The sequence below is a fragment of the Colobus angolensis genome, unplaced genomic scaffold (genome assembly GCF_000951035.1).
Source record: "Colobus angolensis palliatus isolate OR3802 unplaced genomic scaffold, Cang.pa_1.0 Scaffold163, whole genome shotgun sequence".
NCBI lineage: Eukaryota > Metazoa > Chordata > Mammalia > Primates > Cercopithecidae > Colobus > Colobus angolensis.
The window spans coordinates 2501186-2521533 of record NW_012114744.1 but is presented as its reverse complement, the minus strand read 5'-3'; the positions used below and the strand labels follow the sequence as shown (position 1 = coordinate 2521533).

The 20348-nt window shown below is 39.1% G+C and overlaps 1 protein-coding gene across 4 annotated transcripts in view; it reads right to left on the bottom strand.

Moving 5' to 3' along the window:
• Positions 1-20348, bottom strand: part of ST7 (suppression of tumorigenicity 7) — a 215186-nt gene that overhangs the window by 79121 nt on the left and 115717 nt on the right. For 3 of the 4 annotated variants that reach the window (XM_011937374.1, XM_011937373.1, XM_011937371.1), the window contains exons 7-9: positions 19958-20026; positions 17927-18081; positions 15645-15742 (exon numbers count right to left, since the gene is read on the bottom strand). In XM_011937374.1, the coding sequence (XP_011792764.1) occupies positions 15645-15742; positions 17927-18081; positions 19958-20026 (322 nt within the window). The remainder of the gene's footprint in view (positions 1-15644; positions 15743-17926; positions 18082-19957; positions 20027-20348) is intronic. The other variant, XM_011937375.1, reaches the window with a different exon arrangement.

The following is a 20348-nucleotide window of genomic DNA, read 5'->3' as shown; positions in this document are numbered from 1 at the left end:
ACTTGCACATATTAATTGAATGTGGAAGGTGACGCAAAGAGAGGAATCAAGGATAACTCCTAGGTTTTTCACATGAGCAACTAAATAGATGTAATGTGACTTACCGAGAGCCAAGATAGTGAAGAAACAGATTTGGCATAAATGATTGAAAAGTTCAATTTTTTTGACGTATTGAGTTTGAGGTTCCTATTAGATACCTAAGTAATGATATCAGGTAGACAAATGAATATAAATCTGGAGTTCAACAGAGAAGAGGGAAATACAACTACAGGAGTCATTACCTTACAGCCTGTATTTAGAGTCGAGGACCAAGTGAGACGGCTGGAAAGGGAGTGTCACAGGGAAGAATGGAGGCCCAGGCAGAGGCTGCAGGCAGAAAGAGCCAGAGAAAAGATGGAGAAGGAGCAGATGGAGAGGCAGAAGAGAAATTACACGAGTGAGAGATCACAGAGAGCAGGAAAGAGAGTGTTCCAGGAGGGAAGTAACCGAAAAGAGGTTACAACTGAAATGCCAAACTGGCCACTTGAAGAGCTTAAAAGAGCATAAAACCAGAAACAGAAGAGTCAAGCGAAGATGAAACTCTCTGAAGAATTTTGAGGCGATGTAAAGCTTATGGAATATGGATATGCATGAGCAGAGTGGACAACATTACCTTCCAAAATACTTTCAGGGAGAGATCCAAACAAAAAGGAAACAGAATCCCTGAGGGCCTCAGCACTTGAAGGCATGGGGCACAGAAGAAGCCAGAGAACAAGACTGGGTTTAAGTCTATACTCATAGCTACTAGACACTCCAGTTTCTCTTTCCCACCTCAGACAACTGCGAAACCAGGGATATCAGACAGAGTAAGGGACTAAGCAAGGCCTGGTGCTAAAAACTGAATAATTAAGGTGACAGTCTGCATAATGAATGACACAGTTCTGTCTCCTAACCTGATCCCAGAAACACTGGCAGTCAGGTGTATACTCCACAAGCAAAATACCTGACAATCTTTCCATGAAGGAAACGAATCACCATGGGGAAAAAAATCCAGGTACTGACATTTGAGGGGAGTATGTGATTAAATGATAAGCCAGTTACCTGGGCAACCACAGCTATACATCCAAATGAGAATAAAATGTCAATGGGCTCAAAAAACAATGCTTTCAAAAAAAAAAAAAAGTAGAACATGGACAGTCAAGGTGATAAAATGAAATACTTGCATATAGCAAAAATTGAAGGATGAGAATACCTCCACACACCTAAATGCCAGAGGAGCCCATCAGAGTAGGAGCAGAGAGCATCTCTCCAATGAAAACTTGAGAAGGGCCACTCCTGACCCTCCATGAAACAACAAGAAACCATGAATCAAGAGTGGAAAATGGGACAGTGATACATTAAGCTGGAAGGACAGCCCACCTGATTTCAAGAAATGGGTGCTTAGGGGTAGAAAGGTGGGTGGTGGGTAGGAAGGTGGGTGGTAACTATCTTTACTCTGTTTAGGCAGTAAAGATTTTACTGGTGAAAGAGTAAAGATGTCCCACTAGAGCCTAATCTTATATTTAAACGGCTCAGTGGGAGGTCCCAGAAAGTAGGTTTGTGTACCTGAGGATTCCTGAGTCACAAAGGTAGCTTCCCCAGGCCCAAGGAGAGGGGGAAGGCCAACCAGGGTATCTGCTCTTAACAAGTTGTAGAGATAGTGGTCCAGAAAGAAGGATATGATCAGTGCTTTTGCATTGATTATTAAAAAGGGAAAGCCAGGAGACCCAACTCATTGTCCTCCCTGGTCATCACATGCATTGCTGGCTTTGCCTGTTTTATGGTTTCTATTCCTGACAGCCCAGGTCTGCAACGTGTCTGTTTCCAGTGATCGCCTCTCTGCTTACCCTAGAAATCAACAGCTTCACTGGCTTCGGCTCACAGAAGCAATCCTGCCAGCCCAGCAGAAACTCAGACATCAGTGCTCCCCACACATCTCACAGAAGGAAAAGCTGTTCACAAATGTCCATGGCTGCTCCCTGATTTAGGGTGGAAAGGAGGGCGGCACATGCTAAGTTAATTCTATCATTTGGGAATAATTTATAGATATTGAGATAGTGATAGGCTTAGTAACTGATCAAGAAACATAAATATAAGTATGGATCTTAGTGAGTTGGGAATATCAGAAAATAAAACAGAAATTTAAAATGTTGAATCAGTGGAAGATAATTTCAATGGAAGAGAGAAAGTACGACATAGAAAACGTGAAAGACAGCACACACGCTCAAAAAAAGCAGTAATTATTCTGTTACTCTATAAACACAAATGGGATAAACATAGCAATTAAAAGTATAAAACCCTCAGATTTGAATAAAGACAATATTCATCGAAAATTTTACAGATCCAAATGATCCACCAAAAACTTACAGGAAGCTTGATTATAAAATTTAGACAACAATAAACCAGGTAAATATGAATCCCAGTAAGTTAGTTAGAGTAGGTATTCTTAACACAAGTTAAAAGATTCAAGGAAGATGAATATAAAAGACATTGTATACTCATAACAACATATCAGTAAGTCATAATAATCACCAACATAAATGCACCCAACAACAGAACCTTAGAATATATAAAGGAACAAATAACTGAGCATGAAAAAACAGATTAATAAACAGTTGGAGGTGAATATTCTATCACATTCTTCTTAGAAACTGATAGAGCAAAGAGACAAAATAAGCTGATATACAAGATTTGAATAATATGGTTTATAAGCTCAAATTAGTAAATACATATAAATCTTTATACCCATCAGGGATTATATTCCTTTCAAACACAGATATAACATTTATTAAACCTGATGATATACTAGGCCTCATGGGAAGTGTCCATAAATTCTCCCCAAATCAATATCATATGATGTATGTTTTCTAAGCATAATGTAAAGAAAAAAAAATCAATCAATGACAGGGGGTTAAAACATACTATACAGGGTAAAATGAAATTATAAAGAAATTTAAAAATGCTTACAATCAAATGGTAAAAAGACAACAAACACAGAGGATGGAGGGGGAGAAGGATGAGGAGGAGAAGAAACAATAACACACATATGGAAAGAAAAAACAGAATAAAAACAAAAAAGGTGAGGAAATAAACGAAACCTAATTGTTTTTAAAAGACTGGCAAAATAGACAACCTCTGCCAAGACTAATCAGGGAAAGTAAGAGTAAAAATAGCCAAATAAAATACAAAATGAAAAGGAAGAAAAAAACTATATAGTATTTTTAAATTATGAAATAACATGATGAAAAGCTATATGTAATAAATTTTTAAAATATATAAACATGTATATTAAATATAGACGTGCTTGAAGCAGAGCCTAGTACTGGGATACATGGGCATAGTCAGGTATTGCTCATAAGAATTTAAACATAGGCAGCCATTCTGAAGAATGAAATGGCAGGACTCACTGGAATCAAGCATGTACATAATCCCACAGTCTAGTGAATGTTTCTCACATGTCTACAAGGATGTTCACTGCAGCACTGCTGGGATAATGGGAAGTTAGAAGAAACCTGGAGGTTCTTCACTAGAGGAAAGGTTAAGTAAAAGAGAGTAAGAACACAACATGGAATATGATGCAGCAGTTAGAAACTACAAACTAGATACAAGAGGTATATAGAGCAAAAATGGACAGACCTGAAAAACAGTGTTGAGTAAAACAGAGAAGAAGAAGAGATCTATAGACATATAAATTAAACACACACATGACACTACACTCTATATTCTGCAAGACTGTTATAGTCACAGTTTCTCTGAAATCAATTAGATTTTATCTTCCTGAAGTTCCTCACCAACTATACTTTAAGAGGGATCTAACCAAATGCCCCAAAATGTCCCAACAAAGTATAAATGTGTTAATAGTCCACAAGAAGATCAAGAAGTCACTACTTAAGATAAAAATGAATAGGTGCTCTCTCAAATGTAACATGTTCAAAACTGAACTCATAATTTTCTCTCAAAAAACCTCTCTCACCCCAGGCTTCCACATCTTAGCTGACACAAACTCCTTCCCTTTCAAGGCAAATACTTAGAATCAACCTTGACTTTTCTTTTTTCTTGTACTGTACATCTGATTAATTAGCAAATTCTGTCATTCCTGCCTTTAAAACATATCTAGAATCTGATCACTTCATGCCACCTCCTCTACTACCACTCTGGCCTGAGCTGCCATTGTGGCTCGCCAAGATTAATATAACACTCTTCCGCTTCTCCGCTGCTACACAGCAGCCTGTAAAAATTAAGACTGGTCATGTCACTCCTCTGTTCAAAACCTTGCAAAGCTCTCCATTTCACCCATAGTAAAAGCTGAAATCCTTACTGTGATCCTTAAGCCCTGTATGATCTTTAAGCTCCCTCCCTTCTCTTCCCTGGGCTTACTCTGTTTCATCCACCCAGGATTCCTTTGCTGCTGCTTGAACACTCTAGACATACTGCTGCCTCAGGGCCTTTGAAAATACATCACATGACTAACTTCGTCATCTCCTTCAGTCTTTGGTCACATATACCTGATCATCGCATTGAAAAATGTGACTTCCTGCCCTCCACATTCTCTACCCACTGGCTTTCCTCATCCTCCCTATACTGCTGTACCTTATCTTTTTTCCCACAGCATTTTTCACTTTCTAATATACCAGAAAAACACACTTATTGTGCTTATTATTTTTGGTCTTTCCTCCCTGCTAGAATATAAGCCGTGTAAGAGTAAGATTCTTTATTCTGTTCACCAATTATACCAACCACCTTGAACAGGGGCTGACATGGAGTAGAGATTCAATACTTTTTTTTTTGAATAAACGAATGGATGAATGGTGGGTGGTTTAGGGCCATGTGGGTATGGCATGATCAAATCAACACTAAAGGGTAAAAAGAATGAGAGAAAATGCGGACCAGAAAAATGGCAGTCCTGACTGGAGTCACTAAGTGGAAACCAGGACTGAATCCTGGGAAGGTGAAAAGCAGAACAGCAATCATCCGAGGGAAGAATTGGTATAGGTATAGCTGGGAAACAGAAACCCAACATCAGTGCCTGGAAAAGTAGGCCCAAAGCAGGAGTTTTGAGGAGGGAAGCTAAATCACTCACTCAGATGGCAGGCATCTAGCCAGCCATATAAATGGAAGGTTCTACTTAGCAGGGTATACTACTCAACACCCTGGAAAATGAGCACCCAGCATATGAGAAATCCTGATAGTGACAGCTCAGGTTATCGGTCATGTAAATAGAAATACCATGGCAAGTAAAATAACACTATTTGCAGCTAAAACTCTCACCTGCATCAGGGGTTGTTTACCATCTGCTTCACTATGCATGGTGAATACAGAGTAGAATTCTCATAAAACATGATTCATCATTACTGATGTGGTTATCATTAGGTAAATAAACAGTTGGTAAATCTATTATTTGCTCTCATTAGTGTCAGGCCTCTGAGTCCAAGCCTGCACACATACATCCAGATGGCCTGAAGCAACTGAAGAACCACAAAAGAAGTGAAAATAGCCAGTTCCTGCCTTAACTGATGACATTCCACCATTGTGATTTATTCCTGCCCCACCCTAACTGATCAATTGACCTTGTGACATTCCTTCTCCTGGACACTGAATCTCAGGAGCTCCTCATCGAGCACCTTGTGACTCAGCCCCCTCCGCCTACAAGAAAACAACCCCCTTTAACTATAATTTTCTACTACCTACCCAAATCCTATAAAACTGCCCCACCCCATCTCCCTTTGCTGACTCCTTTTTCGGACTCAGTCTGCCTGCACTCAGGTGATTTAAAAGCTTTATTGCTCACACAAAGCCTGTTTGGTGGTCTCTTCACATGGACGCGCATGACAATTAGTTAAATTCTTTTCCTTCCTCCATGACACACTAATTGTCAATAATTTACTGAATAAGTAAACTTAGTATCAGGCAAGTCCAGAAAAGCAATTCAGATCAAAAATCAAAAAGAAGGCAGGGGTTGATATAAAGAACTTTGAAGATCAGTGTGGTTTTATGTCTAGCATCTACTTTCAAGACTCACTTTTCCTTTATTTGTAAGTACCGCAAAGAAAATCTAGAAACATGCCAACAATCATTTCAGAAACACTTAGAGGAATTAACATATTTCACTGTATACTTTGTCTTTAGTTCAATGATACACCTACATATCTTCAAAGCTTTTAAAGTAACTGTTTAGGTGACACTTGATTGCCTGAGGTAGAAAGGTACTCTTTCCACTCCCCATCCCCACATAATGGTACTTTACTTCTTCAACATTCAAGCTCAACAACATTGAGATCGATTCATCAACCAAACAACAAATATGATCCATGACAATTTTAAGAAAAAAAAAAAGAAACACTGTATAAAGGGGAAATAATGTGACCTTTGGAATGGAAAGGCAGAGAAGGAAGTAACTAGAAAACTTAAGAATGAGAAAAAAGGGAAACAAATGGCAATAGAAATTATCTCCAAAACATTCATTTTGCATTTTTCCTCCTAAAGAGATCTTTGTACCTTTGCAATAAAAGCAGAATTCGTGTTGTAAAATGTTCTCTAAAATATGTTTTACAAACAATTTTGGAAGAGCATAACATTTCTCTTTTACAAATCACTGATTTCATAAAGATTTCCCCTCATGAACATAAGTGGGCACAAATGCAAATCAACAGTACTTAATGTTCTATTGACTTTGATTCGTCTCAGAGGTGTATATTTCGTAAAGTATGCTTTCATTAGAAGTGTTCCTTTTCATAAATCATTTAAAGGGCATCCTCACACTATTCATACTATCACACTAATTCCCAAAGGTCAATCATTCACACCCCAGGATACCTCTAATGACCTACAAAGGGTATATACTGAGCATCTGCAATAATTTTCTAAGTAGAACTCATTGTAATTTACATTATTTTTTAAAACAAATACTATCACTTTCAAGGAAGGTAGAAAATCAGAATTAAACCAGTAACAAAGAGGTGTCATAATCAACAAGAAGCTGGGAATCAAAGGTCACAGGTGCAAAGCCTTGACTGGGAATTTGTAAGCCACAGCTCTCCGGCTTACCAATTCAAAGATTTTACTGACTGCCTCTGTCTACATGATACTGCTCTGTGTGTTCAGAGGCACACACAAGAAAAACAGAGCACTCGCATTCAAGAAGCTCAAAATTTAGTGAGCTTCAGTTACCCTTTCACATGCTTTTAAAATGTGGCTCAAGAACCTGTCTCTGTCTGCACATCCAGCCCTAATTTCTCATTAATAAAGGGATCACAAAAGTAACTGATTTGAGATAAAAATTGAGAATAGGGATAAAATAAGTGAGAAAAGACATCAAGGGAAATGGCACTGTATTACCTCGAAACTTGTATGTCTTCTTGAGTGAGGGAGCCCCCATGGGAGATGCTCAGAAATTAAGGCTTATTCTCTCCGAGAATCTCGGTTAAAATATGAATCAACTCTGCTCAAAATCCCTACATGATCAGATACATATTTGTATGAGAAAAGGGGCTGGAAAGATACAGGCTAAACTCTATGTGTTGACTTCCTCAGTGTGATGGCACTGTAGAAGTGGAGGTGATATCACAACTCCTTCAATTCTCTGACTTGTCACAATGAGCATAAATTACCTTTGTAATTTTATAGGACACTCACGGTATGTGTGAGTTAAATGACACAGTATTTGTAAATTTCTTAGCAGAATGTATGGCACATAGTAATACTCACTCTGTAGGTTATTGATAAAAACTAAAAAGCCTGTAGTTCTCAGCTGGGAATCCTGTAGATGATGATGAAAATGCAGAAAGGACACAAGCAGCTCCCTCTGACTATTTTTTTAAAGGAGCCAAGTGTAAGAACACAGAGGGATAGTCAGCAGCTATCATCTTTACATACTAGGCTGAGAGTGGGTTTAACATGGTCAGAGGCACGCAAAACATGTTTATAGCTGAGCTGATAGAGCAGTGAAGTTTTAGAAGAATGAAAGTTTATACAGGGTATCTATATTTTGCTTTTATATATGACCTGCTATTGTGGGTTAAATTGTGTCCCCCCAGAAAGATATATTGAGATCCTAACCCTCAGTACCTATGAATGTGACCTTATCAGAAATAGGGTTTCTGCAGAAACAATCAAGTTAAGATGAGGTCGTAAATACAATATGACTTATATCCTTATGACAGGAGGGAAATCTATACACAGAAACACACACACACACACATGGAGAATGCCATGTGAAGACAGAGGCAGGGACTGGGGTAATGCAGCTACAAGCCAAGGAATGTCAGAGATTGCCAGCAAACACCAGAAGCTGGAAGAAGCAAATAAGGATTCCTCCCTAGAGCTTTCAGAGGGAGGACGGCTCTGCCACTTGCCTTGTTTTTGGACTCCTAGCCTCCAGAATTGTGAGAGAATAAATTTCTGTTGTTTAAACTATCTAGTTTGGGGTATTTTGTTATCCCAGTTCCAGGAAACTAATATGCCTGGGAATAAACTAGTCACAGGTCTGGTTTTAAGCTAAAATTCTAGGTGGATGAAGTTTTTCTTCACCACATCTGTATTTCCCTGTGTCTACCCCATTTTCTACTTTTTTTTTTTTTGAGATGGGGTCTCCCTCTGCCACTCAGGCTGGAATGCAGTGGCACAATCATGGCTTACTGCAGCCTTAATCTCAGGCCCAAGAGATCTTCATGCCTCAGCCTCTCAAGCAGCTGGGACCACGGACCACAGGCATGTGCCACCATGCCTGGCTAATTTTTGAATTTTTAGTAGAGATGGGGTTTTACCACGTTTCCCACGCTGGTCTCGAACTCCTCAGCTCAAGCAGTCTGCGCCGCCTCGGCCTCCCAAAGTGCTGGGAATACAGGCGTGAGCCACCATGCCCGGCCATTTTCTACCTTTTTTGCATCCACTACTTCGTTCTTTTGAAAGTGGTCTTGATCTTTATTTTTAAATTTTATTTTTATCATCATAAGAAAATACAGGCCGGGCGCGGTGGCTCAAGCCTGTAATCCCAGCACTTTGGGAGGCCGAGACGGGCGGATCACGAGGTCAGGAGATCGAGACCATCCTGGCTAACACGGTGAAACCCCGTCTCTACTAAAAATACAAAAAACTAGCCCGGCGAGGTGGCGGGCGCCTGTAGTCCCAGCTACTCCGGAGGCTGAGGCAGGAGAATGGCGTAAACCCGGGAGGCGGAGCTTGCAGTGAGCTGAGATCCGGCCACTGCACTCCAGTCCCGGCAACAGAGCGAGACTCCGCCTCAAAAAAAAAAAAAAAAAAAAAAAAAAATACAAATAGCACATATAATATTCAACATTACCTAAATACAAAAAATAGAAAGATGGCTATAATCTTACTGCTATAGACTTTCTCTATAATCAAGGTTTTTTCTTTATGCTTATACAAGTGACTCTCAAGGCATGGTCAGAGAAGCCCTGGAGGTATGGTTAGGGAACCTCCGGAGTTTTGTTTTGTTTTGTTTTGTTTTTAAGACAGGGTCTTACTCTGTCGCCCAGGCTGGAGTGCAGTGGCCTGATCACAGTTCACTGCAGCCTTGACCTCCCAGGCTCAGGTGATCCTCCCACCTCAGCCTCCTGCGTAGCTGGGGATTACAAGCATGTACCACCGTGCCCAGTTAATTTTTTTTTGTTTTGTTTTTTGGTAGAAATGGGGTTTCATCATGCTGCCTAGGCTAGTGTCCAACTCCTGAGCTCAAGCAATTTGCCTGTCTTGGCCTCCCAAAGTGCTGGAATTACAAGTATGAGCCACTGAGAGTATTTGACATCTTTTCAGGGGGTCCTCAGATCAAAACTATTTTCATAATAATAAAGTTTTTCTTTGCCTTTCTCACTCTCCCTCTCCCACTCCAAGAGGTCACCTGTTGGGTAATATCACCACAGACTGAATACAGAAGCAGATCTTAGCCTCCAGCTGTCTCCTGCTCATGTGGACACTAGAGAGATTCGTAAAAGTATAAAAGTAATGTCACCCTTCTTACTTTTTTTTGTTTGAACAATATAGTTTTCATAACAATGTTATTTGTGTTAACATATAATGTATTTGTAATTATTATTTTAATATCTTTTCAAATTTCTGTTTTAATTTTCTAAAATGGTAAATATCAATAGGTAAACTCACACAAAGGTTTAGGGGTCCTCAATTATTTTAAAGGGGTTCTGAGACCAAAAAGCTTGAGAACTGTTAGTCTATATTAGCGTATATTTTTAATTGAAAAAATGGAATCAAATTATACCTAATGTTTATACTTTTCCTTTTCACTTAACAATATCTCTTGGACAATAATGGTAAGAATAGCAACACTGAGTACTTATTACTCGTGAAGTCTGGTCCCAAGTGCTTTGCTTAAAATATCCCACTTAATCCTGACATCTACCCTGTGAAGTGAGTACTAAACTAGCACCCTGGGCACTTCTGATACAGGGAGTTGTAGACCACACTTTCAGAAATACTACCTTATTACAAGACCTTTAACAAGTACCAATGCCAAGGGTTGTTAGGAAAATTAAATGAGGTTATATTTGTAAAGCACCTAGAACAATACCTAGGACACAGTAAACACTACAGAAATATTTGTCATTGAGATGATATTTAAAAATTCTGAGATTGAATGTAGCCACCCAGAACTGGCCAGGGGACACTTCAAACTTTGGAAGTCACAAAGATGAGGAAAATCTAGCAAAGAGATTATGGGATTTTAGGAAAACTAAGAGTGTGGTTTTCTAAAATCAAGTAACTAAAACGTTTCAAGAACAGCATGACGATCTGTGAGAAATGAGAGGCCAGGATACGGGAAGAGGTAGTGTTGCAGAGAGAGTGAAATAAGAGTGAGGGAGAATGGCTCAGAGGTTGGCAGGAAACTGCAAAAAGGAAGGGGGAAAGGTGATAACGTCAGAGTCTACTTTCAAAGGAACTGTAGATTTACAGAAATGAAGCAAACAATGATCTCAAAGCATGCATGAGGGGCAAGGGAGACCACCACCCCACATCACATTCTCCTCTTTTTGTCAGCCCTCCCACCAGGACCCCACCAGGTTGATTTACTCTTCCTACCCTGGGATGGATCTTCAGGGAATCTCATCTGGGCAAAACAGCCCCCAAAAGCAGGTTGGTCAAATATAGGGGTGCTTCAGAGGCTTACAGCCACACTAAGGGAAGCCCAGACTCCTAACACACAGAGTGGATAAAAACCCAAAGTCTGGGCCGGGCACAGTGGCTCACGCCTGTAATCCTAGCACTTTGGGTGGCCGAGGTGGGTGGATCATGAGGTCAAGAGATGGAGACCATCCTGGCCAACACAGTGAAACCCCATCTCTATTAAAAATACAAAAATTAGCTGGGTGTGGTGGCACATGCCTGTAGTCCCAAGTACTTGGGAGGCTGAGGCAGGAGAATCACTTGAACCTGGGAGATTGCAGTGAGCCGAGATCGTGCCACTGCATTCCAGCCTGGTGACAGAGAGAGACTCCATGTCAAAAATAAATAAATAAACAAAACAAAACAAAGCAAACAAACAAAAAACACACTCAATGTTGGCCCTGAAACAGATCTACTCACCTCAAGATGCTCTAGATCAGTGGTTCTTAATGGGGGATGATTTTGCCCCCCAGGGGACATTTAGCAACTTCTAGAGACACCTTTTTTTGTCACAGCCGGGGAGGTACAGGGGTTAAGTTGCAATTAGCATCTAGTAGGTGGACGCTTAGGATGCTGCTAAACATCCTACAATGCACAAGACAGCTCCCCACAGCAAAGATTTATCTGACCCAAAATGCCAATAGTGCTGAGGCTGAGAAATCCTGCCCTAGATCAAATGACCTAGGCACAGGAGCTTTCGGGTTCTTTCATACAGGCAATCTACCCCATCCTTATTAGTTTATCCATGCCAATTCTGACAGTGTACGGCTAAGGGGCCAGACCATAGTCATCAGCCCTATGACATTCATTCCACATCTACTCAAATAGGGCCAGGAAAAGACAGAAGGAAAACTTGAGGTTAGCTAAATAGTAGATGTCAAAAGGAAAAAAGAAATTGTATTGTATATTAAATGTTAAAGAGGCGAAATTACCAAACATGAGAGCAAGCAGAAAGACCTTTCCTTAAATTTAATAGAGCAGAAAATGCAACCCTTTTTATTTTGAATAACAAATAACACCTTACATTACAGTGACGTTCAAAAGCCAGCATGCAAGGCCAGTAATCCCAGAACTTTGGGAGGCCGAAGTGGGTGGACTGCTGGAGCCCCGGAGGTCAAGATCAGCCTGGGCAACATAACAAAACCCAGTCTCTACAAAAAATACAAAATGTAGCCAGACATGGTGGTGTGCACCTATAGTCCCAGCTCTTTGGGAGGCTGAGGTGGGGAAACCAGTAGAACTTGGGATGTCGAGGTTGTAGTGAGCCAAGATCGTGCCACTGCACTCCAGCCTGGGCATCAGAGTGAGACCCTGTCGAAAGAAAGAAAAGAAAGAAGGAAAGCAGGAAAGAAAGAAAGCAAGAAAAAGTCGGTATGCTTTCTTAGCTCTGCCTACTGCCAAAATATTCCTTCAGTAGTAAGGTGCGGCTTCCATATTCGTGATTGCAAAAGGAAGCTAATTAAAATGAGTATTTTTGAAAAACATCCTGGGAATTCAAAATAATTAATGTGTTGCTTTAAAAAATGAGAAGTGATGAATCTTGATGTTAAGGAGTCGACATGTTTACCTCATCAATATTTCACAGGTGTATTGCCATGGAAATACAAGAAATTATCTACTGCTGGCCTTCCCAGAATTCCCTTTTATTCTTTTTCAGAATCTCTTATCAATTAACAGTTTCCCCTTCCTTAAGGTGTTTACAGAGAAATTTCTTTAAATGATTCTGCTTTCTACATGGAAGGCATTCCAACTCTGACATTTCTATTTCTACTTTGAAATCTGCTCTAGGAAAGTTTTAAACTCATGCATATGGGGAGAGGATGGCTGTGTCCTAACGAGAAATTAGATCATCCTGCCTAAGCCTCTATCAGCAGGCTGTCTGGAATCTACTGAGCTGTTTTATCGGAAAAAGTCTTCCAGCAAGATAGTTTATGTGCATGCTGTTAAAGGAGTGAACCTCTTAGTGAAGTCGTAGTTATCTATGACCCCTGACCGGAGAGGAGCCAAACAAATTAGGCCTGGTCAACAACTGTCTCTTGCAAGGCTGGGAACAGTCATAGCTTTAACAAAGAGAAGGGTCCTCAGCCTTCCCTCCTCTGTTTGTGGTGCAAGGATTGATAAAAGGAGTCCCTGAAGGAAGGAGCACTTCAAATATTTCTCTTCAAAACATATGTCTACCATGTCTGATAGTGTTCCTTACAGGACTGCTATACCAGAGGGCCCATGTCTACTGGATGCTCCATAAATCCAGAAAAAGGAGCACATGTATTGGTATTATAAGAATATGACAGATTTTTTAGAATGTAATATAAGAAACACACACATATATACAAACATGCATAAATATGTATGTGTATGTATGTATACACATATGTAGAGAGAGGGAGAGACAAATTAATTGAGTGCTCAATTCATTTAAGAAAAATAAATTAGAAATATTGTAAAATGTCCATCAGGAGAATGGTCAAGCAAATGATGGTATATTTATACAATGGGGAAAAATTGGAACAAAAATTGTAAGCATGCCTACCATATGTCAGGTGTTTTCACATTATCTTATTTAATTCTCCCTGTCAATTATCCTTTCAGGTAAGAATTATTATCCCCAATTTACAGAAGACTAAATGAAAAGCACATAAAAGGCATTAATAAGTTGCCTTGGGTCACAAAGCTGGTAAAGAGAAAAGCTGAGATACACATCCAGGTGTTTTGACTTCCTGCCCAGTGTTTCTCCCATTGTATCCGTCTCTCCCTCGAGATCTACAATGTGAACTAGGTCAATCAGTGGAATTGTAAATATAAAATAACAGTAAACAAAAAGCAAATCATAATGTAGGTGCATTGATTTTCATCACATGAAATTTTATATGTACTGAAAATGATGATAACCAGGAGACTGACAGAAAAAAAAAACCCTGAAATTAAAATCAGCAGAATTTGTTCTTCCTATTAAGTTGCTTAAGCACTCAAGAAAATCACCAAAATTAGCTCCTCAATGCATGCCTGTTCCAAGCTAATTAAAGTTAAGAAAACTCTGTTACAGGCTGAATGTGGCTGGGCCAGGTTAAGATAGAGAAATACCTCATCCTTCCTAAAATTCCCAGCCCCTTCAGAGCCAAAGTGACGGGCAGAGGAATGCAGTATATCAAAGGATGGAATTTCTGTAAGTTAAAAAGCTTTGAGAACAAGTTCATATCTCGGCAGAAATCTCCTTTTCTTAAAATTAGCACTTATACCATATAACGTTCTTTGAATTCTTCCTTCAAACAAAATAATTTAATTGAGGGAGATTCTCTTTGCAGTGGCTCTGCCTAGAGAGCATCTATCACCTGCAGTCGAAGAGAAATACTTTAACACCTTCCCTTCTAGTTCCTCACCTCAGATTTGGGGGCTACACTGTTGCCTAATAGAGTGGCCAAAACCAAAGCATGAGTCTTACTTGGACCTTCTCACATCATGCTGTAACTTGCAGAAATAACCCAGAGTGAACGTTGTGTGTTGGTGCTCCCTCCTCCAAAGAGTAACTGGGAATTCACAAGAATAACTGTCTTTCCAGAGACAAACTCCGAAAAGGCTCACCAAGTGTGCAGTCCTCCTCTGCTCAAATCCATGAGCTGAGAATTGAGCTAGATGCCACTTTTATCTTGCCCCTTGGTTCTTTCGTTTTTATAATAGGCAGGTATGTATGTCTTCTAATTCAGCAAAAGAATGAAATGTTGACAAAGGTTTTCTGATATTGTTTTTAAAAAGAAAATAGCCTATAAATACAATTCATACTGGTGTCAGTTTCTTTATGAAAAGTATTTCCTACTAACAAAAAACATGGAAATCCAAGTTCCCCAACTGGTTTCCCTTAAAACCTCTGTTTTGTTTTACAGTTACATAATAATAACCTCCCTTGGTTCTCTTTTAAAACTCCCACCTATTTCCTCTCTTCTTTTGTCTTGACTACTACTAATACAGAATCCTGGTTCAAGAATCTAGGAAAATGCTTGAAACAACTACAATAGGATTAGCACATATTATTAAATTTGAGAGTAGCAATTTGAACCATAATTAATTCAAATCTTCCTAACAACTACACAGAATAAAATCAGTTTGCTAACGTGGCTGGTCTCATTATTGGCTTCTGGCTGCGGCCCCAAACGTTTAATAAGGACATCTATCCAGATTTTAAAAATATGCCAGCCACCCTATTAAAAGCCTTGTATGTATTATCTCATGTAGTCCTCACAAAAATTCTAAGGAGTAATTGTGAGAACTGTTACTGTTGTTCCCATTTTAGAGATGAAGAAATTAGGGCAAAGAGAAGTTGAGTAACTTGCCCAACATACATCATTCATCTAGTAAATTGGGAACTAAAGTCGAACCCCACACAGTCTGGCTCCAGAACCCATGGGACCACCACACCATCACTGGTACAGACTGCTGTGGCCATTCAGCGGGCTCCTGTATCTGTAAGCCACTGATCCCAAACACAAACTCAAACTCACATCTCTCATCATTTTCACTGCTTCCCTGGTCCTCCCGAGTCTTCTGGCACACATTGCTAGCCTTCTTTTGATGTACACCAAGACATTGGTGTCTCGTCCTGAAGAGAGAGATATAAAACACCAACATTTAAAAAAAAAACACAGAGGCCCATTTGCCTTGCCCCTAAAGGAAATCTTCAGAGCACTAACAACTTTGTTAATAGTAGAATGAATATCGACTAAAGTAAAAGCATTTAGACTCCCAAAGGTCAAATCATGTGACTGGTTACCTAATCCATGCGTTTGAGTGAGGATGTTGAATATTTGATAATAAATAAAATCATCTGCCACGAAGTGCTGCAAAAATGAACATACCCACAATGTATACGGTTTACAAGCAGGAATTCCACATTCTTCAAGTGTGCATTCTTTTGGTAAAGATGCAGAGGTGAATCTCAGGTTGCATCCTGATGAACTATTTTTGTTTCATTCTTGACATTAAGTCTGGAGAAGCCTCATCTTGAACTTCTGCTTCATATTATTCTTTCCCTAATACTAGTGACATCATAATCATCTCCAGGTCCCCTAAGCAGTTGATTTTAGATGGCAATATAACACATTCCAGATATGACAATAGAGTATGCAACAAAATGAAAAACTACCCGAGTGTTAGAGAAATAATTGACAAGCTAAATAGTTGTAACAATAGTCACTAAAATGACTCTTAAAAAGTACATTAACAACTTCTAATCTTAATCTTTTATTTAATTATATGTCTTGTTGGATATGTTTTCAGACCAATGAGAACATGCATGTGTTTAATCCTCAATAAAAATTACCATGTTTGAGAAAAATATGACACACCTGTTACAGATTAAGTACATGTATAATATGCAGCTATTAAAAGATGTTAAGACGAAAGTCCTAACATTTCAAGATTGAAACAATGAGAACAAGATGTGTGTTGAAAATTTGCCAAGTACCTACAAATTATTTTTAAAATGTGATTATATTTTTGGATAGATTTAGGCAACAGGTTGAAAGGATTTAATTTAGAGAAGAAAAGAAAGAAAATTCATGTATTATAGGTTATGTAATTTTATGTATTGATTTCCATTTAGTTCACAAAATACACATTTACTACATGTCTTCAAAATGCACTGCATTACACTAAAACAGTTTTTTATTAAAAAGTGAGACACAGATGGCGATTAGAGATTTTATTAGCATATAGATGCTGCAAAATAAAAATAAAAACCTAGGTATTGATGTGGTACATGTGAGGACATACTCATGTATATGCAGGCTGTAATGCAAAGATTTTGCTGACACCTTAGTTACGGGGACTAATGCAGTCAGTTTCTACACCAAATCCAAGTTTAACATTAACATTTAATTTTATAATCTCAAATATGAAGGAGATACATCCCTACTCCCTAAGTTTCAGGAGGGAGAAACTAAGTGAGAAACAAAATAACTGTGTGAATTTTGGTTGGACCATGGAAATACTCACTCTCTTACCACAAAGACTGCAAAATTTCTGCTTAAGCAAAAAACAAACTGATGAGACGAGGGGCTCGGGGAATTCCAGAAAAGATTGCATTGTTGTCTTTCTATATGGTTCCCCCGCAAAGTGTCACTGACTTTCCATTTAGTATACTGAAGTGAAAGGTCTCAGGTTTTAAAGCATAACGCTTTAAAATTTAAATTTAAATTAAATTTAAAAAGGCAGTTTTTGTTTGTTTGTTTAAAAAGGTATTATTTTAATAGAAAAAAGATAAATAACTAGGAGCTCATGGCTCTTTCTCTCTGGAAGCCAATACCAATGTTTCTTATGTAACAGAAAACACTGATCCAATCACCAAGAACTGACATTCTTAACTGTCCTATTTCAATCCATGTTACAGAAGATCTATAAGATAAAACCTTTGCTAACACTATGGCTAATTTAAATCCTGTTTTCCAACTGGGTTTTAAAGTTATGAGCAGAAGCGACTGATGAACAGAAATATGTAAGAACTCAGGAGGGAAAAAGGTTACCATCAAAGATTATTGCCATTTATTTCTGGGGTTAGGAATCTATGGGCAGGAAAGAGAATGTGACTATAAACAGTAATGAAGCTGTAAGTTAATTATTTACTAACTGCACTTATAGGAAAGAAGAAAATTAATAAAAATAAAGCAAAAGCCAATATTTTCTCTTGTCTAGGAGAATCATATTTTGAACCGGACTAAAAATTTGCTCTGATTAATAATTTTTACAATTCTGATCCCCCAATGCATCAACCTGGAGGAAACCTTACTATGTTGGGCTTCATACTGGGATCCATGATGTTGTAGCTGCTGAGAGCGTCGGTAACAGCCATCTCCAGCCTTCAGGGCCTGCTTAAACAGTTTTTCTGCTTCAGCAATGGTTGTTGCTTCCTCTTCAGCCAAAAGAATATAAGCAGTTGCACACCTGTTCATTCAGATAATAGCCACCATCAATTACAAAGCCAAGGACATGGTAATAGACTTGTAGGAGCTCATGCAGAAAGGCAAGGAGTTACGCCAAAACATGCAGAGTGGCCAACTGGTTCATGCACCCGTTTGTAGTTGCTGACACAAAATAATGATACAAAAGAAACGTCTATATTTTAGCTTGAGAGGTAGGATGCGTAGTGTTAGGAGCATGGGGCTCACATATGGACTCCACCCTTTATTAGTGTGTCACTTTGGGCAAGTTCTTACTCTGCCTCCCTGATGGAGAACAACATGGAATCTTTGTTCACAGTGTTGTTGTGAAGGTTAAGTAAGATGATGCATGTAAAGTGCTCAGTACAGTAGCCAGCATGTAGTTAAGTGCTCAATAAATGTCAGCTAGTGATGATGATGATAACAGCTGTTATTAAATAGTTCCTTCCAACACTTAAAGTTAGAGGTGCTATATACAGGTTTCCTTCTGTTAACCAAACACAGATCATCTTCAATCTAAGGATTTCTTCAGAATAAGAAATCTGTTAAATCAAGTTACTCACTGAAAAAAACACAGTGCTTCAACATCTCTTTACAGTTAGCACTGACTTTCTGCTTCAGAGAACATGGGAAGAACCTACAAGTAGTGTTATTTCTGAAGAACTCAAAATCTGACTCAGCTACAGTAGCTAACAAGTTAAATCTCATGCCTTCAACAACAATAGCTACCACTTGTTGCTCAGTATCTATTAAGCACTGTGCCAGGCACTTAACATATATCATCTCATATAATCCTTTCAACAACCCTCTAAGGTGGGAAGCCAAAAGGATAATTAATGAACATGGGGAGTTCTTGGGAATTTAAAACTTCCAAAGCATATGAGGAACAACCCACTGCCAAAGACAGGGAACGGAATAGGGCAGTAGTGAGGCTGTAACAGACCACACAGGCCCTGCACTCATCCTTCCACTTTCCTTCCCCACTGCCTCACTTGTGGCATTTCCCTACTTATTTCCATCAGACCACAAGAGAGAAAATAAACAGAAAGTAAAACCAAATGCTACTTTTACTGTCCACAAACTGCAATAGCCAGCTAGGAAAAGGAGGCTGAACTTCACAGCTAATGTAAGGGTTGGGGCTACTAATTAATCTTAGCCTTAGGAAGGGTCTGTAAGGTCAATCTCTCTAATTTCAGGCAGGAACCATCAATGGGGCTTTAAACAATGTGGTGAGGTAGGGAGAAAAATGCCCAGAAAAACAGCTATAAAACCAATTTCTACAGATGGCAGCATCCATGACTTGGAAAGAACCATAATGATGCTGAAACTATCCAAGTGATTCACTGGAGAAAATAACTGGGACAGGCATCAGAAGAAATGCTTAAGGCTTCAGATGCCGACATATAAATATGAGGCAAGGGTAATGAAGTGAAAATTGAGATTGTAATACTGAGTGGTAGATACAGTATCAGAGGAATTAACTGTAAGATTGTAGTTGTTGGGCTGGGAACCCAAGAATGGTTGGGGCTAGCTTGCTTGCTTTGCTTATTTAAATTTCAAATGGTATTCTTAGGAGGAGAGGCAGAGTAGCACTACTGGCCAAGAAACATACATCTATGTGGAAACACATGAGTTTGGGGTAGAAACATGCTAAGAGCTTGTGAGTGAAGGAAAAAGGAGAGAGCAATAGAAGTGCTAATGGTTGGGGAGTACAGAACAGACTGCTCAGCTCGATGGAAGATATAGATGATGCATCCTTGTCACAACACAATACACATACAGAAGCAAGAAAGTGTGGTGATGGGGGTGTCAACCATCCAGATATCCACTAGAAGTCTCATTTGGTTAGAAGTAGGGCACCCAACAGGTTCTTGACTTACTTTGGTAACAATTTTATCTCCCAGATGGTAGAGGAAGCAATTAGGGGAACTTCAACTCTGGACCTAATTCTGACCAAGAAGAAAAAAATAGTTGGTAAAATGAAAATTGATAGGAACATTCAGAGAGAGTCACTATGTCATTTCGGAGTTCAGGGTAATCAAAGAGGGGAAGGTGGACTTCAAAAAATTCAAAGAAAAGAGGCATGATTCAATGGCATGAGACTCAGAAGGAAAAATGGTTTAAGAGGGTTGAGCAGCTTCTAAATGTTCAACTGTAACTGCAATCACAAATGATCCTCTCAGGAAGAAAAGAGGGGTGGCACTTAAGTAACCAATATGGCTTCACAGAGATTTCTCCCAGGTCAGATTTTTAAAGGACGTATTTTAAAAG